At 39.1% G+C, this 14,677-nt stretch overlaps 4 protein-coding genes and 1 non-coding gene across 6 annotated transcripts; all 5 read left to right on the top strand.

Moving 5' to 3' along the window:
- Nucleotides 1-365: 365 nt before the first annotated feature.
- On the top strand, nt 366-2,375 carry LOC103855870 (very-long-chain (3R)-3-hydroxyacyl-CoA dehydratase PASTICCINO 2). The gene is made up of 8 exons (XM_009132914.2): nt 366-577; nt 662-773; nt 875-893; nt 1,009-1,097; nt 1,196-1,249; nt 1,530-1,600; nt 1,699-1,780; nt 1,991-2,375. The coding sequence occupies exons 1-8, from the start codon at nt 507-509 to the stop codon at nt 2,156-2,158; spliced, it is 666 nt and encodes a 221-aa protein (XP_009131162.1). The 5' UTR covers nt 366-506; the 3' UTR covers nt 2,159-2,375.
- Nucleotides 2,376-2,635: 260 nt separating this feature from the next.
- On the top strand, nt 2,636-9,178 carry LOC103855869 (kinesin-like protein KIN-14A). Of its 2 annotated transcripts, none has more exons than XM_009132912.3 (22): nt 2,636-2,986; nt 3,329-3,452; nt 3,750-3,836; nt 3,942-4,112; nt 4,196-4,302; nt 4,414-4,545; nt 4,622-4,800; nt 4,894-5,055; nt 5,143-5,234; nt 5,346-5,497; nt 5,583-5,756; nt 5,843-5,989; nt 6,128-6,280; nt 6,369-6,437; nt 6,545-6,600; nt 6,704-6,905; nt 7,017-7,208; nt 7,283-7,474; nt 7,550-7,999; nt 8,071-8,211; nt 8,305-8,463; nt 8,542-9,178. In XM_009132912.3, exons 1-22 carry the CDS (start codon nt 2,789-2,791, stop codon nt 8,977-8,979), a joined length of 3,777 nt encoding a protein of 1,258 aa, XP_009131160.1. In that variant the 5' UTR covers nt 2,636-2,788; the 3' UTR covers nt 8,980-9,178. The 2 variants fall into 2 exon arrangements, with proteins under 2 accessions (XP_009131160.1, XP_009131161.1); XM_009132913.3 differs by having other exon boundaries at nt 2,639-2,986; nt 6,713-6,905.
- A 343-nt stretch (nt 9,179-9,521) lies between these two features.
- TRNAS-GCU lies at nt 9,522-9,602 on the top strand. Its single transcript has one exon. It is a non-coding gene; the product is annotated as a tRNA-Ser (tRNA).
- A 392-nt stretch (nt 9,603-9,994) lies between these two features.
- Nucleotides 9,995-11,687, top strand: LOC103855867 (14-3-3-like protein GF14 lambda). Its single transcript, XM_009132911.3, has 4 exons — nt 9,995-10,565; nt 10,666-10,788; nt 11,092-11,208; nt 11,432-11,687. The coding sequence occupies exons 1-4, from the start codon at nt 10,071-10,073 to the stop codon at nt 11,450-11,452; spliced, it is 756 nt and encodes a 251-aa protein (XP_009131159.1). The 5' UTR covers nt 9,995-10,070; the 3' UTR covers nt 11,453-11,687.
- A 303-nt stretch (nt 11,688-11,990) lies between these two features.
- On the top strand, nt 11,991-13,777 carry LOC103855866 (classical arabinogalactan protein 4-like). The gene has a single exon (XM_033286920.1). It carries the CDS (start codon nt 13,283-13,285, stop codon nt 13,706-13,708), a length of 426 nt encoding a protein of 141 aa, XP_033142811.1. The 5' UTR covers nt 11,991-13,282; the 3' UTR covers nt 13,709-13,777.
- Nucleotides 13,778-14,677: the final 900 nt, after the last annotated feature.

The raw sequence follows: 14,677 nt of genomic DNA, 5'->3' as shown, positions 1-14,677 counted from the left end.
ACTTGCTTGCTATTGGAAACCACCTTTTTTTTTTGAGCAACCACCTAATCAACACATCCATTAACCCGAAGCCAACAAGTACTCTCTTGTATATACTCCTATCTTTGAAAATAAGCTTGCCCACAAGCTTGAACCTGGTGAATGAACTTTAGTTGCAGTCAAACAATGACATCGTAAACGAATTTTATCATCTAATTTGGGATTTTAATAATTAATACATTCTTTCTGTTGTAATGCTATTGAAATTAATTGATTTTACCCTCCACAATTCTGGAAGTTGAGGGTAATAATGATGATTTATTTATTATAGGGGTGGTTTTGAGAAAGTTGGATGGAAGTTTGGGGCTATATAATAAATATCCGAAATATTCGGTTGCGAAGTAGCTTACCTGTCTCTGTCTCTATATTCATAAATGCTTTTCACTTCCGATCTCTCCGCCATAAAGTCTTTAACTCTTTTGCTCTCTTTGGTGAGTCCGAAGAATCTTTCTATCTAGCGTTAGTTCATGGCGGGGTCTTTCTCCTTCGTCCGTCGCGTGTACCTCACTCTCTACAACTGGATCGTCTTTGCAGGATGGCAAGTCAAAGTCCTCCTACGCTCTTTACTGTTCATCTTCTTCTTCGTTTACTCTCTGATTTGATTTTGAATTGTGGTTCTCAGGGCTCAAGTTCTGTACTTTGCGGTAAAGACGTTGAAGGAAACGGGACATGAACATGTCTATGACGCTGTGGAGAAGCCTCTCCAGCTTGCTCAGACCGCCGCCGTTCTCGAGGTTAGTGGTTTTCTCTTTGCATTTCCCTGGTAATTAGAGGATTCGAACTTTTTTTTTGCAACTGATTATAATTCCCTTTTGTGTTTCCGGGTCTCGAGCAGATTCTTCATGGATTAGTAGGTGAGTGATCTGATCCATTACACTAGTTTTGAGCTTGAAATGAACCATAGTGATGGAACACTCTTTAAGATCTTTGACTGGTTTGTGTTCTGCTTTTGTCTCTAAACTCGAGTAGGTTTGGTCAGATCTCCTGTCTCTGCTACTCTGCCGCAGATAGGTTCAAGGCTGTTTCTGACTTGGGGCATCCTATACAGCTTTCCAGAGGTTACTTACTAGCATTACGAGTTCATTGTTTCTGTTTAGTACGGTTTCAGTTTTTTCATCATTTGATCTTTTTGGATCATGTTTTGGTTAATTTTCAGGTCCAGTCACATTTTCTTGTTGCGTCGCTGGTCATAAGCTGGTCTATCACGGAGGTGATTATATTATCTATTATACCTTTTGATTGGATCTTAAATGTCTACACTTTGTTTTGTCTTCCGGATGGTTTAGAAGGTTCCTGTCACATGTATTGTTAAGAGTACAGATCAAGAGATTCTATGTTTGGTATATCTAGCTGTTTAGATTTGACTCCTTGAAACTAAATTTGCACATGTATAATTTTTTTGTTCTTGACTCAAAAGATTGGTGAAGTCTTCATGTGCCTTAGTTAATATGTTTGGTTGAATATCCCTGTCTGATGGCTTCTTATTCCAGATTATCCGCTACTCCTTCTTTGGTCTTAAGGAAGCTCTAGGCTTTGCACCTTCATGGCACTTGTGGCTCAGGTATGCTAATTCATATGCAGTATTATAATACGCCTTGATAATTGATAAATAGTTAAACCTGATGTCATTTATTTTTGAATTTCGTTTAATCCGTTCAGATACAGCAGCTTTTTAGTGCTGTACCCGACCGGTATCACCAGTGAAGTAGGTCTTATCTACCTTGCCTTACCACACATCAAGGTATCACAATACCCTCATTCACATTCTTACAATACTACATTTGAACCATGATGCCTTATTGTTATATTTTCCTTTGGATATATTTAGCCTAGTAAATCTCTTTACATTAGATCGACTGAACTTTGATGCTTCTATGTATCATAAAGCTTTAGTTTTGTAATGTGTATTGTTGATTCCTGAATGGTCAATTTGCTTTTTTTTATTCTGCAGACGTCTGAGATGTACAGCGTTAGGATGCCAAACACACTGAACTTCTCGTTCGATTTCTTCTACGCAACGATACTCGTCCTTGCAATCTATGTCCCAGGCAGTCCACACATGTACAGGTACATGCTTGGTCAACGTAAGAGAGCTCTCTCCAAATCCAAGAGGGAATAATAAAAAAAGCTTATAGAGAGTGGAGAGACCAAAGCCTCAGCTCATCAACTGCTTCTTTTCTCTTGCCTAGTTTCTTTCATGTTCTTCTCTTTGTTAGACTCTTTAAGTCTTTCGTTTTCTTTAATTCCTCAGGGATCGTGTAAACTTTAAGCAGGTTACTATATCAAGACTAATGTAATGACTAGGTTAATACGAATTCTATTGTCTTGCTTCTTTACTGCGATTTTAAACATGAAAATTAAGCACATATGTTGTGAGATCATGAATACAAAATTTTCAAGTTAAAGTCAACGTAGTTGGTATAAAGAGAGAAAAAAAAGTCAATGTAGTTAGTTTTTGTAAGGATCACTGACATATAACCGAACACGATAAGGCTGTCGTGAACCAACACAGAGCACACAAGGATATGTGACTCAAAAGGCTTCACGAGTCGTCGTAACCATATTTAAATTTTTCTTGAATTTAAGAAATATAAACAAAAGAGGAAAACACAAAAGCGACACCGTATTGATTCTCCATCAAAAGCTTCTTCTCCGCCTTTCATTCTTTTTTGTTTTTGTATACAACACCGAGGGAAAAAAATAAGCAAGAGAGAAGTAATCCAAAATCTGTTGGATGTGTAGAGAATAAATGGCCGATCGTAAAACCAATAATAGGTGGAACTGGGAGGTGAGTGGATTCGAACCCAGGAAGTCTTCTTCTGAGGAGACCGGTCACCGTACGACCGGTCCACTGCTGCGGCGTTACTCGATTTCCGCGGCTCAAGCACCGGAGCTCTCGAAGCAAGCGCTTGCCTCCAAGTTTCTCGGATTAAAGGAGAAAGTTAAGGTGAAAAGCCTCTTCCTTTTCCACTTTACTTTCACTCCACAGTCCACAGTTGTTGTTGGCGTACCTTATGGGTCCATCTCGTTACAAGTTTGAATGTAAAGATTGGATCTTTGTGCTTAGCTTTGACCATTTCAAGTTGGGTTTAGACTCTGAGTTGAATTTATTAAAAAAGGGCTGATTTTTATTTCTAAGTGTGAGGAGCTGAGTTTATAGAAGTTGTGATCAAATAGGCTAGGCTGTGTAATTGGGAGATTTGATTGGAAGTTTAGTGTGTAGCTCTCTTTTTTTTGGTTGAAGCTATTGATTATCAAGAAAAGATAATAATGTGAATTGGTTAAACAGCTTGCAAAGGATGATTACTTGGAGTTGAGACAGGAAGCTACTGATCTGCAGGAGTATTCTAATGCAAAGCTTGAGAGGGTTACTCGTTATTTAGGTGTTCTTGCTTCCAAAAGTCGTAAATTGGGTAAGTTTTTCTGTTTCACCCCACCAATGTATGTAAGTTCTGTCAAGCATCAAAGAAAAAAAAACTGATTATTAATTATTACATTTGGCACATTTTTTCACTGTTGAAGAAGAAATGTTGATAGAACAAGAGTTGGTTGGCCTCTTTCGTATTATTAGAAACTTCATAAAGCTATCTATTTCCGATATTGGAAAGTTTTTGAATCTATGGCATTTCAATATTTTATTTGTATTCTACTGGTTATCTGGTAAAGTTTGGTAGAGTGTTGTATTCATTTATCTACTTAAACCACCACAGATCAAGCTGTCCTGGAGACTGAGGCAAGGATCTCTCCACTTATCAATGAGAAGAAAAAACTGTTCAATGACTTGTTGACGGCCAAAGGTACCAATCTTTCATAACGAATATTTTCTTTCTTTGAGAATAGTTTCACTGATCTTCTGATAGTTCTCTGTGACCTGATGAGTAGTGTGTTTCTTTGTATTTCAGGGAACATAAAGGTGTTTTGCCGTGCAAGACCGTTGTTTGAGGATGAAGGTCCTTCTATTATAGAATTCCCCGGGGATTGCACCATATGTGTAAACACTAATGATGATACTATCTCCAATCCCAAGAAGGACTTTGAGTTTGACCGAGTTTATGGACCTCATGTTGGACAAGGTCAGTACCACAGTTATTTTGGAATATGTAGTCTCTCCTAATGTCACCATCTCTTTCTTATTTTATTTTATTTTTTCCCTCAGCGGCACTGTTCAATGATGTCCAACCTTTTGTGCAATCTGCACTGGATGGATCTAACGTCTCAATATTTGCCTACGGAGAAACTAATGCAGGGAAGACATACACCATGGTTACCATTCTTTTTCCTTTTCCTCTCAAAATTCACATCTTGTTGAGCACCTAGCTATCTTCATCTTCACATTGGCTCTCCGCTGAATCTTTTGACTGTTTGTTTTGCCAGGAAGGTTTGAGTCACGACCGTGGTTTGTATGCTCGTTGTTTTGAGGAGCTTTTCGACCTAGCGAATTCTGATGCAACTTCCACATCTCGGTTCAGTTTCTCTGTTTCAGTGTTTGAGATCTATAATGAACAGGTACTAGTACTTTTGGCTCTCATTTTCTTTGCCTAGATGGGTTTTGTAATGTAATTTAAGCAACTTTCATTTTCAGATCAGGGATTTACTTTGGGAAACTGAGAGCAACTTGCCGAAGATCAACATGGGATCACATGAATCTATTACAGAGCTCGAACAAGAAAGAGCTGATAATCCTTTGGAGTTCTCAAGTGTCTTAAAATATGCATTTCAGAACCGGGGAGATGATAAATCAAAATTTAACGTGACACATCTGTATGTTTTAGTTTCTGCTTGAATAATTATATGTGTCTGCTATGGTTCTCTAGTCTCATGTCTTTAAAGGATGGCTTCTTCTCTCTTTTGTAGGATTGTCACGATACACATATACTATAGCAACACGATTACTGGAGAGAATATGTATAGCAAGCTTTCTCTGGTTGACTTGGCTGGAAGTGAAGGTTTAACCGTTGAAAATGACGGTGGTGAACACGTCACTGATCGGCTTCATGTCATGAATTCCATTTCAGCGTATGTTAAATTGTTCCTTTCTATTTTTGTTCACTGCTCCATATGTAGTCGAATGATAACTTTATATGTATCACACTTGTTCTTTAGGTTGGGAGATGTTTTATCATCTTTGACGTCAGAAAAGGATTCAATTCCTTATGAGAATTCAATTCTAACCAGAATACTTGCGGATTCGCTAGGTGAACTTGCATCTTTCCTCTTCGTTTCGCCTTGAATATATATATATATTATTTATTTTTTTTTGCTTGAAGCTCTTTGTAACTGATATTCAATTTCCCTGTAATGCGTAGGGGGAAGCTCCAAAACATTGATGATCGTTACCATCTGTCCCAGTGCGGAGAACTTGTCTGAGACAATATCGTGTCTCAATTATGCTGCTAGAGCTAGGAATACTGTGCCAAGCCTTGGGAATCGAGACACAATCAAGAAATGGAGAGACGTGGTAAGTGAAAGAGAGAAAACAATTATGAAAGAAAATACAGATCCATGATTTAGTTCAGGATTTAACTTGATTGATGGTCATGCAGGCAAGTGATGCTCGGAAGGAGCTGTTGGAGAAAGAGAGAGAGAATCAGAATCTGAAACAAGAGGTTTTGGGCTTAAAACAATCACTTAAAGATGCAAATGACCAGTGTGTGTTGCTCTACAGTGAAGTGCAGAGGGCCTGGAAAGTTTCATTTACATTGCAATCAGATTTAAAGGTTATATACAGCTTTCAACTAAGCTCTTGTTTGGCTTTTCTACAATTCTTTATAATTGCTCATAATCCATTTTTTATTTCATGCAGTCAGAGAATACTATGCTTGTAGAGAAACATAGACTAGAGAAGGAGCAGAATTCTCAGTTAAGAAATCAAATAGCTCAGCTTTTACAGTTGGACCAAGAACAGAAACTGCAAATGCAACAACAAGACTCCACCATTCAAAATCTCCAGGTTGGTCCTCTATGAATATTAGCATCTACTCTTCAAGATCAATAATGTTAAAGGCAATTGTTTTTTTTTTTAAATTGTTAACTGCTCTGCACGTGATATAATTGCCTGTTTTTTTTTTTCATTTAAATTGTGATGCAGGCTAAAATAACAGACTTGGAATCAGAAGTAAGTGAATCTGACACAACAAGAGCAGGAGATGCCTTGCCAAAAGCCGCTGAGAGCACAGTTGAATCTTCTTCTGTTACCAAGAAACTTGAGGAAGAACTCAAAAAGCGTGATGCACTGATTGAGGTTCGTCTCTGTCTTACTCTTGACTGTATTCTGAACCATAGATATTTGCACTAGTACACTTAACTGAAGAGAAGGATGTTTTCTGCAGAGATTGCATGAAGAAAACGAAAAATTGTTCGACAGATTAACAGAAAGGTCGATGGCTGTTTCGACCCAGGTAATTAATTTAGCTCTGTTCTTTGCAAATTGCTAACCTATGTTCAACACTTCGCACCTGGAGCATTCCATTGCTTAATTGTTCTTATCTATTTTTATTTTTTTTAGGTGTCTAGTCCCTCATCAAGAGCATCGCCAAACGTTCAGCCTGCCAGTGTTAACAGGTGAATCCAGGATCAGTTTGAAACGATTGAATTCCGATTCTGTCAATTTCATTATAATTATTCCTTAATTATCAACTGAAATGTAATGTTATTCATCTTGGAGAAATAATAGGGCAGAAGCTGCTGCGTTACCATCCACACCAAATAAGAATGAAGGAGCGATAACTGTAGTAAAAACTGGCTCTGAATTAGCAAAAACCACACCAGCTGGAGAATACCTGACAGCTGCGTTGAATGACTTTGACCCTGAAGACTATGAAGGTCTTGCTGCCATTGCTGACGGCGCAAACAAACTACTAATGCTGGTACTTGGTTAATCTCTTATTGTGTTAGTCCAGTGGTGAACTTATACAAAATGAACCATTTTATTTTCTATCATAATTTGAAGAGAAGCTTGTGATGTCTCTGACTTGCAGGTTTTGGCAGCTGTCATCAAGGCTGGTGCGTCCAGAGAGCATGAGATCCTTGCTGAGATCAGAGATTCAGTCTTTTCGTTTATTCAGAAAATGGAATCAAGAAAAGTAATGGATACCATGCTTGTTTCCCGAGTCAGGATACTGTACATAAGGTCATTACTGGCTCGATCACCTGAGCTTCAGACCATCAGGGTGAGCATAGGCATACCACTGTAGGTGTTTTTTTCCTTTATCCATGTAAAATTAATCCAACTTTCTCCTTTTAGGTCTCTCCTGTCGAAAGCTTTCTTGAAAAGCCTAATACAGGTAGAAGTAAAAGCACTAGCAGAGGAAGCAGCCCAGGTAGATCCCCGGTTCGATACCTTGATATGCAGACTCATAGATTCAAAGTAAATATAAAGGCAGAAAGGAAAAACAAGTTGGCATCTGTTGTTTCAAGAATGCGTGGACTTGAACAGGTAGATTCACCTTGAAAGAGCACTTGGTTCTCAAACAACATCAAGACACTTATGTTCTTGCTTGTAATGGTCTAGGATTCTGGGAGGCAGCAAGTTACCGGAGTTAAACTGCGGGAGATGCAAGATGAAGCCAAAAGCTTTGCTATTGGGAACAAATCCTTAGCTGTATTGTTTGTTCACACTCCGGCTGGTGAACTGCAGCGACAGATTCGGTTATGGCTTGCAGAAAACTTTGAGTTTCTTTCCGTGACCGCAGACGAGGTGTCAGGAGGAACCACCGGCCAGCTAGAGCTTCTTTCCACGGCGATTATGGATGGTTGGATGGCTGGACTAGGCGCCGCGGTGCCGCCTCACACAGATGCTCTCGGACGGCTTCTTTCCGAGTATGCAAAACGTGTCTATACTTCTCAGATGCAGCACATGAAGGATATCGCTGGTACCTTGGCGGCAGAAGAGGCAGAAGATGCTGGCCAAGTGGCTAAGCTTCGATCAGCTCTCGAGTCCGTTGACCACAAAAGAAGAAAGGTATAGAGTTCTGAGGTTACTTTGATTATTTTTTGTAGAAATGTTCTTTTGCTCATGGCTTTCTTTATCAGATTTTACAACAAATGAAAAGTGATTCGGCTTTGCTTAACTTGGAAGAAGGCAGTTCTCCTATTCAAAATCCTTCAACCGCAGCTGAAGACTCGAGATTAGCTTCTCTCATCTCTCTGGATGGCATTTTGAAGCAAGTCAAGGTATTTGAGACTATGTTGCTTCACACTTGATCTTGGTTATAGTTAACTTTGTGACAAGAATAATGATAAACGACTTTACTTGCATCTTGTTAGGATATTACAAGACAAGCATCTGTCCATGTTTTGAGTAAAAGCAAGAAAACAGCATTACTTGAGGCCCTTGATGAACTCACTGAGCGAATGCCTTCTCTTCTTGATATTGATCATCCATGTGCACAACGTGAAATAGCTACAGCACGCCAGCTGGTCGAGGTACTTACCGTACATAGACAAAGAACTCTACCTGATATGTTAACCAAACAAACTAACTTGTTTTCTTATTAACTGCAGACAATCCCTGAACAAGAGAACAACAATCTTCTGGAATATTCACACGGCCGGAGACCTTCATTTGAGTCAATATCCTCAGGTGAGACCGATGTGTCGCAGTGGAACGTTTTGCAGTTCAACACAGGCTCTTCGGCCCCATTCATCATAAAATGCGGAGGCAACACCAACTCAGAGCTAGTTATCAAGGCTGATGCAAGAGTTCAAGAGCCTAAAGGAGGTGAACTAGTCAAAGTTGTCCCACGACCTTCTGTTTTAGTAAACATGAGCTTAGAGGAAATGAAACAAATGTTTGCTCAGTTACCTGAAGCTCTGAGCGTGCTGGCTTTAGCTAAAACAGGTGATGCCACGAGAGCTCGCTACTCTAGGCTCTACAAAACTCTGGCCATGAAAGTTCCCGCTCTCAGGGACGTTGTTGCTGATCTGGAGAAAGATACCTAAGTCATGAAACGGCATAGAGATGTTGCAGAGATACTATCCTTGTGTATTTATATTATTTTTTGTGAGAATTTGGCTGGCCAAATCTGGCGCATTTATGCTTACCTTTTGGGTCCAGATTCATTGTTGTGTAGTATGTAACTTTACTTTGTATCTTGCCATGATTCACACAGCAATAAGTGTTTACTTCCACAGAGAGTCATAAGACTTATCATTCCATGTCATGTGAATACAACGGCTCCCTAGTGCAGCGAACCAAGGATCATCTCTCCTATTAGATGGTTCTACTGCTAAGTAATAGCAGCTACATCATGAAGAAGACTAGCATTAATATATTGGATCATTTTATGATTAATACTACATTTTTATAGTACAATTGATGACATATTAACCCAAAAAAGTTTAAATATCGTTTTGCATCATTAAAACATATCAATAAATTGGATCTTTAAGCCTTTTTTCAAAAAAAATAAAAATTGGATCTTCAAATGCCATATGCATTTACCAAAGTTGAAGAGTGATAAGTTAATCAAACTACTCAAAAAGTCGCTTTGGCCGAGTGGTTAAGGCGTGTGCCTGCTAAGTACATGGGGTTTCCCCGCAAAGTTCGAATCTCTCAGGCGACGTATTTTTTTCAATTTTTTTATATTCCGAACGGTTTGCGATGTGGTTTTGCTTCCTAACCTGTCCCATATTCCTCTGCATGTTAAAGACGAACACATTGAGAGCTGTTTACTTTAAGTCGTTGATGATGTTCATCATATTAGGCCTAATTAAGGCCCAACTATCAAACTAGTGATTAGAAGCTGACACACTAAAAAAGGTATTATGGCCCATTAACTCGTTCTTATACCAAAACCCAAACCCCTTACCACATTCCACGCCCCTACACACCACACGCGTCTGACTATACGAAAGTCTCTGCACAAAACGACGTCGTATAAACGAAACTGAAACACGCGCGCGTGGTTAATTTATAGTTTCTCTATATCTCCACCTGACTCTTTACCCTTTATTCTCTCTTCATTTTCTTACCAAAAAAAAAAACACAAAAAAAAAAATTAAAACCTCTCTTCACATTCTCTCTCTCTCCAATGGCGGCGGCGACACTAGGCAGAGACCAGTACGTCTACATGGCGAAGCTCGCCGAGCAAGCCGAGCGCTACGAAGAAATGGTCCAATTCATGGAGCAGCTGCTCGTCACAGGCGGCGCCACTCCATCCTCCGAACTCACCGTGGAGGAAAGAAACCTCCTCTCGGTAGCCTACAAGAACGTGATCGGATCTCTACGCGCCGCGTGGAGGATCGTGTCGTCGATCGAGCAGAAGGAAGAGAGCAGGAAGAACGAGGAGCACGCGACGCTCGTGAAGGGTTACAGATCTAAGGTGGAGACGGAGCTTTCCTCCGTCTGCGAAGGGATACTAAAGCTTCTTGATTCGCATCTGATTCCCTCCGCGGCGGCGAGCGAGTCGAAGGTGTTTTATTTGAAGATGAAGGGGGATTATCATAGGTACATGGCGGAGTTTAAGTCTGGGGATGAGAGGAAAGTGGCTGCTGAGGATACTATGGGTGCTTATAAGGCTGCTCAGGTGAAAAAAAAGTTTGATTCTTTTGTTTGTTTGTTTGTTATTACCAAACTGATGTTTGACTTATGTGTGTCTGGTTTTGATGTGAATGTTTTGTCTGAAGGATATTGCGGCTGCTGATATGGCGCCTACTCATCCAATAAGGCTTGGTCTTGCTTTGAATTTCTCGGTGTTTTACTATGAGATTCTTAATTCTTCAGACAAAGCTTGTAACATGGCCAAACAGGTTGTTACTCTTTGTTTTTTTAGCTTATTATGTCTCAAGTAGGAACATTTTCTCTTTTGGTAACAAAAAGTCATTGTCCTGCGTTTTTGTGTCTGGAGAGCTTTCTTCTGTTTTATTGATGTTTGACTAATGGGATTGACCACTGGTTGACTATTACCTGTTTGTTGGAAAAAAGAACTGATCTTTGATCCGTTGTTCTTCCTTCTGGATCAGTTTGACTGAGCTTTCTTTGAAAATTCTAGGACAATAGTTTTATCATTACGGAGGACATTTTTAAGTTTTGGATGCTGGATTTACATGTAGGCTTTTGAAGAAGCTATAGCTGAGCTTGACACATTGGGGGAAGAATCCTACAAAGACAGCACTCTCATTATGCAGTTGCTCAGGGACAATCTTACCCTATGGACCTCCGATATGCAGGTTACTCCTCTTCTCTCATCTCCTTCGATTTTTTAATAATCTTAAATTAGTTGTTTACTTCGCCATGAGAAGTCGCATGTTAGTGTGAACAAAGTTTTGATCATAGACTGAACCGTGCTTGATATCCATCATCTGATGCATCACATAGATACTGCATCGAAGTCTTGAAACTGAAGTAACTGAGAAACTGTGTGTACTGAGTTTATTGATATTCTTTGTTCAGGAGCAGATGGACGAAGCCTGAGGATCTTGAGCAGGGAGTGCTATGTGTTTCCGCCACCCATTTAGATCTCAAAATCCCCATAACCTTTGCTCAAAACTGTTGGAAAACAATATTTAAGTGTTTATTATGAGTATGTGCACAGCTTGGTGATTTTTTTTTTTAGTTTTGTCTACTCTATTAAAAAGTCTTCTAAAACTCTGTTCTATCTATCGAGTCTTGACTATGTTGAGCTTTGAAAACCTCCTTTCTTCTTATTCAGACTCGAGTTTTGTTTCTTCTATGGTCATCGTAATGGGCTTACAACTGAGCCCAGTTTGATAATACAGTATACACGTTTCTTTTGTTCTTCGTTTTCTACTGGATCAGCCGAAACCATGTTAACGGGCCGTAGTTGAGACCATTCCGATATCTTGAGTTATAATTATGGTTAGCCCAGAGCAAAAAATTGGTACCGAAACCGAAATACTCGAAATTAAAAATGGATCGAAATCTTCAAATACCCAAAAAAAATTATATTTTTTACCCGAATTTTAAAATGTAAAAATGATTTATCCTATATATCCAAAATCGAATATCCAAATGCCATGGCTAATTATGGTGGTTAGTTTCGTTTATCACCATCAGGCATCAAGTGGCAATATTGCCAACCATGTATGATTCACCAATTAATCATTCAGTTGACACAATTATAAAAAGGACATCTTACCTTAATGAATCACTGTCAAATTAGACTTTACAGGCTATCTATCATACGGCTTCTTTTGATACATTTATTATTTTGGTTGTTTAGCTTATATTTATCACAATATTTAAATTCACTGACAGCTATTTCTAACAGGCATATTAGGAAAGTCCAACGGTAACAACACCAGTAATAGTCACAAAACTAATCCAATTGCACATAACTATTCTGGAAACAAGAGGAATTAATAAGAAAGGAACATAGAAGAAAAAAAATTGCAGGAACGAAAAGTAATGGTTGTTTCATCCCATATTTAACAAGAAATAATTTTCTTGTTTATTTCTCTACAAAAAAAAAAAGGAATGCTAGAGAATGAGAAGGAAAATTTATTCCTTGTGAATGGTGAATCTTTTTAGGAATGTTAGGGAATGCATTATTCCTTGTCGTTCTTTGATCACCGTTCACACCCGAATATTTATGTACTGTCTAACTTATATTATGCCAAAATAATGTACTATTGAATCAAATAAAAATGGTCGTTACTGTATGTGTATATAGATAAAATGCATAATTAAACTAACGGGTGGATCACGTAGACAGGAAGACATGCGAACCTGCAACTCCTTGGTTCTTGCACTAAACATACTAGCTGTCTCCCAACATTTGCCACGTCATACATTAATGATCTTTGAAATCTCCAATTATGAATCACAGCTTGCTAAGTCAAAAGTTTATTCACATAATCAGTAGTATTAACTTCTCCAAATGTAACGTTAAATCCATTGTCTGTGGATTGTATACCATATGGAGACCGGTTCACCTTATAGGAATATGTTCATTAGTCATTATCAACATATCCAGATTACTCACGGCCCAGTTATATTCAATTTTGTTGAAAAGAAACAAAATTTAAATATTATGATTGCCTCAGCCTGGGAGAGTATATAGATAAGCAGCCCCATGTTCCAATTATGCGTTTGCATGTTAGTCTGCAGTATTTATTTTTAAATATATTAAAAGATTTTGAGAATCTCGTTTAATTAATCCAAAACAATTCTTAATCTTCCTCTTTTTATACGGCTGTTACATTTTCCTCACCTTCACAGCTCTCCTCGCTCTACAGCCAAAAGAAACTAGAAAACGCATTTTAAGAGAGAAAGAGAGTAAAAATGGGTTCCAAAACTGTCATGGTGTTCTTGATCATGGCTATCTTCGCCGCGTCAACACTCGCTCAAGCTCCAGCTCCTACTCCCACCGCTACTCCTCCTCCACCCGCCTCAACTCCTCCTCCCGTAGCTACTCCTCCACCAGTGGCCACTCCACCACCTGCCGCAACCCCAATCCCAGCCCCAACCACCACTCCACCACCGGCCGCAACCCCAGCCCCCGCAACTACACCACCGTCGGCAGCTCCGTCTCCATCTGTTGTTCCCGCCGCCTCTCCACCAGCTCCGGAAGGTCCCGCCTTGAGCCCAAGCGGACTTTCTCCAGGGCCTTCTGATGAAGCGGCCGCCCCAAGTGCCGCTTTCTCCAACAAAGCTTTCACGGTTGGAACCGCTTTCACCGCTATTGTGTACGCCGCTATTATGGTTTGAGATCTTTTCACGTTTTCATTTTTTTTTAGTTTGACCCCAATTATTTCATATCTTTGGTGTTATGTGAGAATTTCTGTAAAGTATAATAGAATATGTATATTATTGTGTTGTGTTTGATAAGAGAATACAATATGCATATATATAGTGGTAACATTAACATAATGCTAACACTAGATAATGCTAACTTTCCTAAACACTTAATGTAAATATGCTAGAATATCTTGAGAGTAACTTGTTCTTCAAATCTTTCCTTTTAGTCTTGATGGTCTTCATAGGTTTCATGATCTAGGTCCGTAAGATACATATCTTCCGGCCCAACATATCTCTAATACTCCCCCGCACGACAAACGTGGGATGCAACACGCAAATCTGCAATCACAAAGCAGACCACCTATGTCGTGGACACTATGTCGAGGAAAACAAATCAGTAGATTCCTTCGGGAATAAACTTCAACTTAGGACATGAGGGATGAAAACTTCAGCTTTTCTTTGGTCTTGACAATGGGAATATATCCCGTGGGTGCAACTGCAGCTCCAAAAACAATCGTCCTATCTCGGACAGTCCGTAACTTGGACTAACAAAATTGACCTAAAAACATGAGCATAACTAAAACTCCCCCGTAATAGTTAAACTATAACCAACGTATCCCAAACTATGGAATATAACACAAGTCATCTTGAGAAATTCTAAACTATAGAATAATCTCTAAAAAAAAAATATTCCAAACTATGGAAAACAACACCTTGAGATATTCTAAACTATAGAATAAATCTCAGACAAAATTAACCCATGAAAGCCATAAACCCTTAACCACCATTAACTCTCTCTGTAATTCTAGCACTCACCGAAACCAAACTATATAAAAATAACTCTAAGCAAAAAAACAAAGCACGTAAGTAAAACCTATTGCAAACCCCCACTAAAGCTTTTAATTAATTAAACCAAACACTTAGTTAGAAATCACGTGA

This window comes from Brassica rapa, chromosome A03, assembly GCF_000309985.2.
Source record: "Brassica rapa cultivar Chiifu-401-42 chromosome A03, CAAS_Brap_v3.01, whole genome shotgun sequence".
Lineage (NCBI taxonomy): Eukaryota > Viridiplantae > Streptophyta > Magnoliopsida > Brassicales > Brassicaceae > Brassica > Brassica rapa.
The sequence above is the reverse complement of the archived record's forward strand: the minus strand, read 5'-3'. Positions and strand labels throughout refer to the sequence as shown.

Coding starts and splice junctions, on each gene's coding strand:
- LOC103855870 (XM_009132914.2), top strand. CDS start 507: ATGGCGGGGTCTTTCTCCTTCGTCCGTCGCGTGTACCTCACTCTCTAC. Junction 1,098..1,195: donor TCCTATACAGCTTTCCAGAG/GTTACTTACTAG, acceptor GTTAATTTTCAG/GTCCAGTCACATTTTCTTGT. Junction 1,250..1,529: donor TAAGCTGGTCTATCACGGAG/GTGATTATATTA, acceptor TTCTTATTCCAG/ATTATCCGCTACTCCTTCTT.
- LOC103855866 (XM_033286920.1), top strand. CDS start 13,283: ATGGGTTCCAAAACTGTCATGGTGTTCTTGATCATGGCTATCTTCGCC.
- LOC103855867 (XM_009132911.3), top strand. CDS start 10,071: ATGGCGGCGGCGACACTAGGCAGAGACCAGTACGTCTACATGGCGAAG. Junction 10,566..10,665: donor GTGCTTATAAGGCTGCTCAG/GTGAAAAAAAAG, acceptor TTTTGTCTGAAG/GATATTGCGGCTGCTGATAT. Junction 10,789..11,091: donor CTTGTAACATGGCCAAACAG/GTTGTTACTCTT, acceptor ATTTACATGTAG/GCTTTTGAAGAAGCTATAGC.
- LOC103855869 (XM_009132912.3), top strand. CDS start 2,789: ATGGCCGATCGTAAAACCAATAATAGGTGGAACTGGGAGGTGAGTGGA. Junction 4,303..4,413: donor CAGGGAAGACATACACCATG/GTTACCATTCTT, acceptor TTGTTTTGCCAG/GAAGGTTTGAGTCACGACCG. Junction 5,990..6,127: donor CCACCATTCAAAATCTCCAG/GTTGGTCCTCTA, acceptor ATTGTGATGCAG/GCTAAAATAACAGACTTGGA.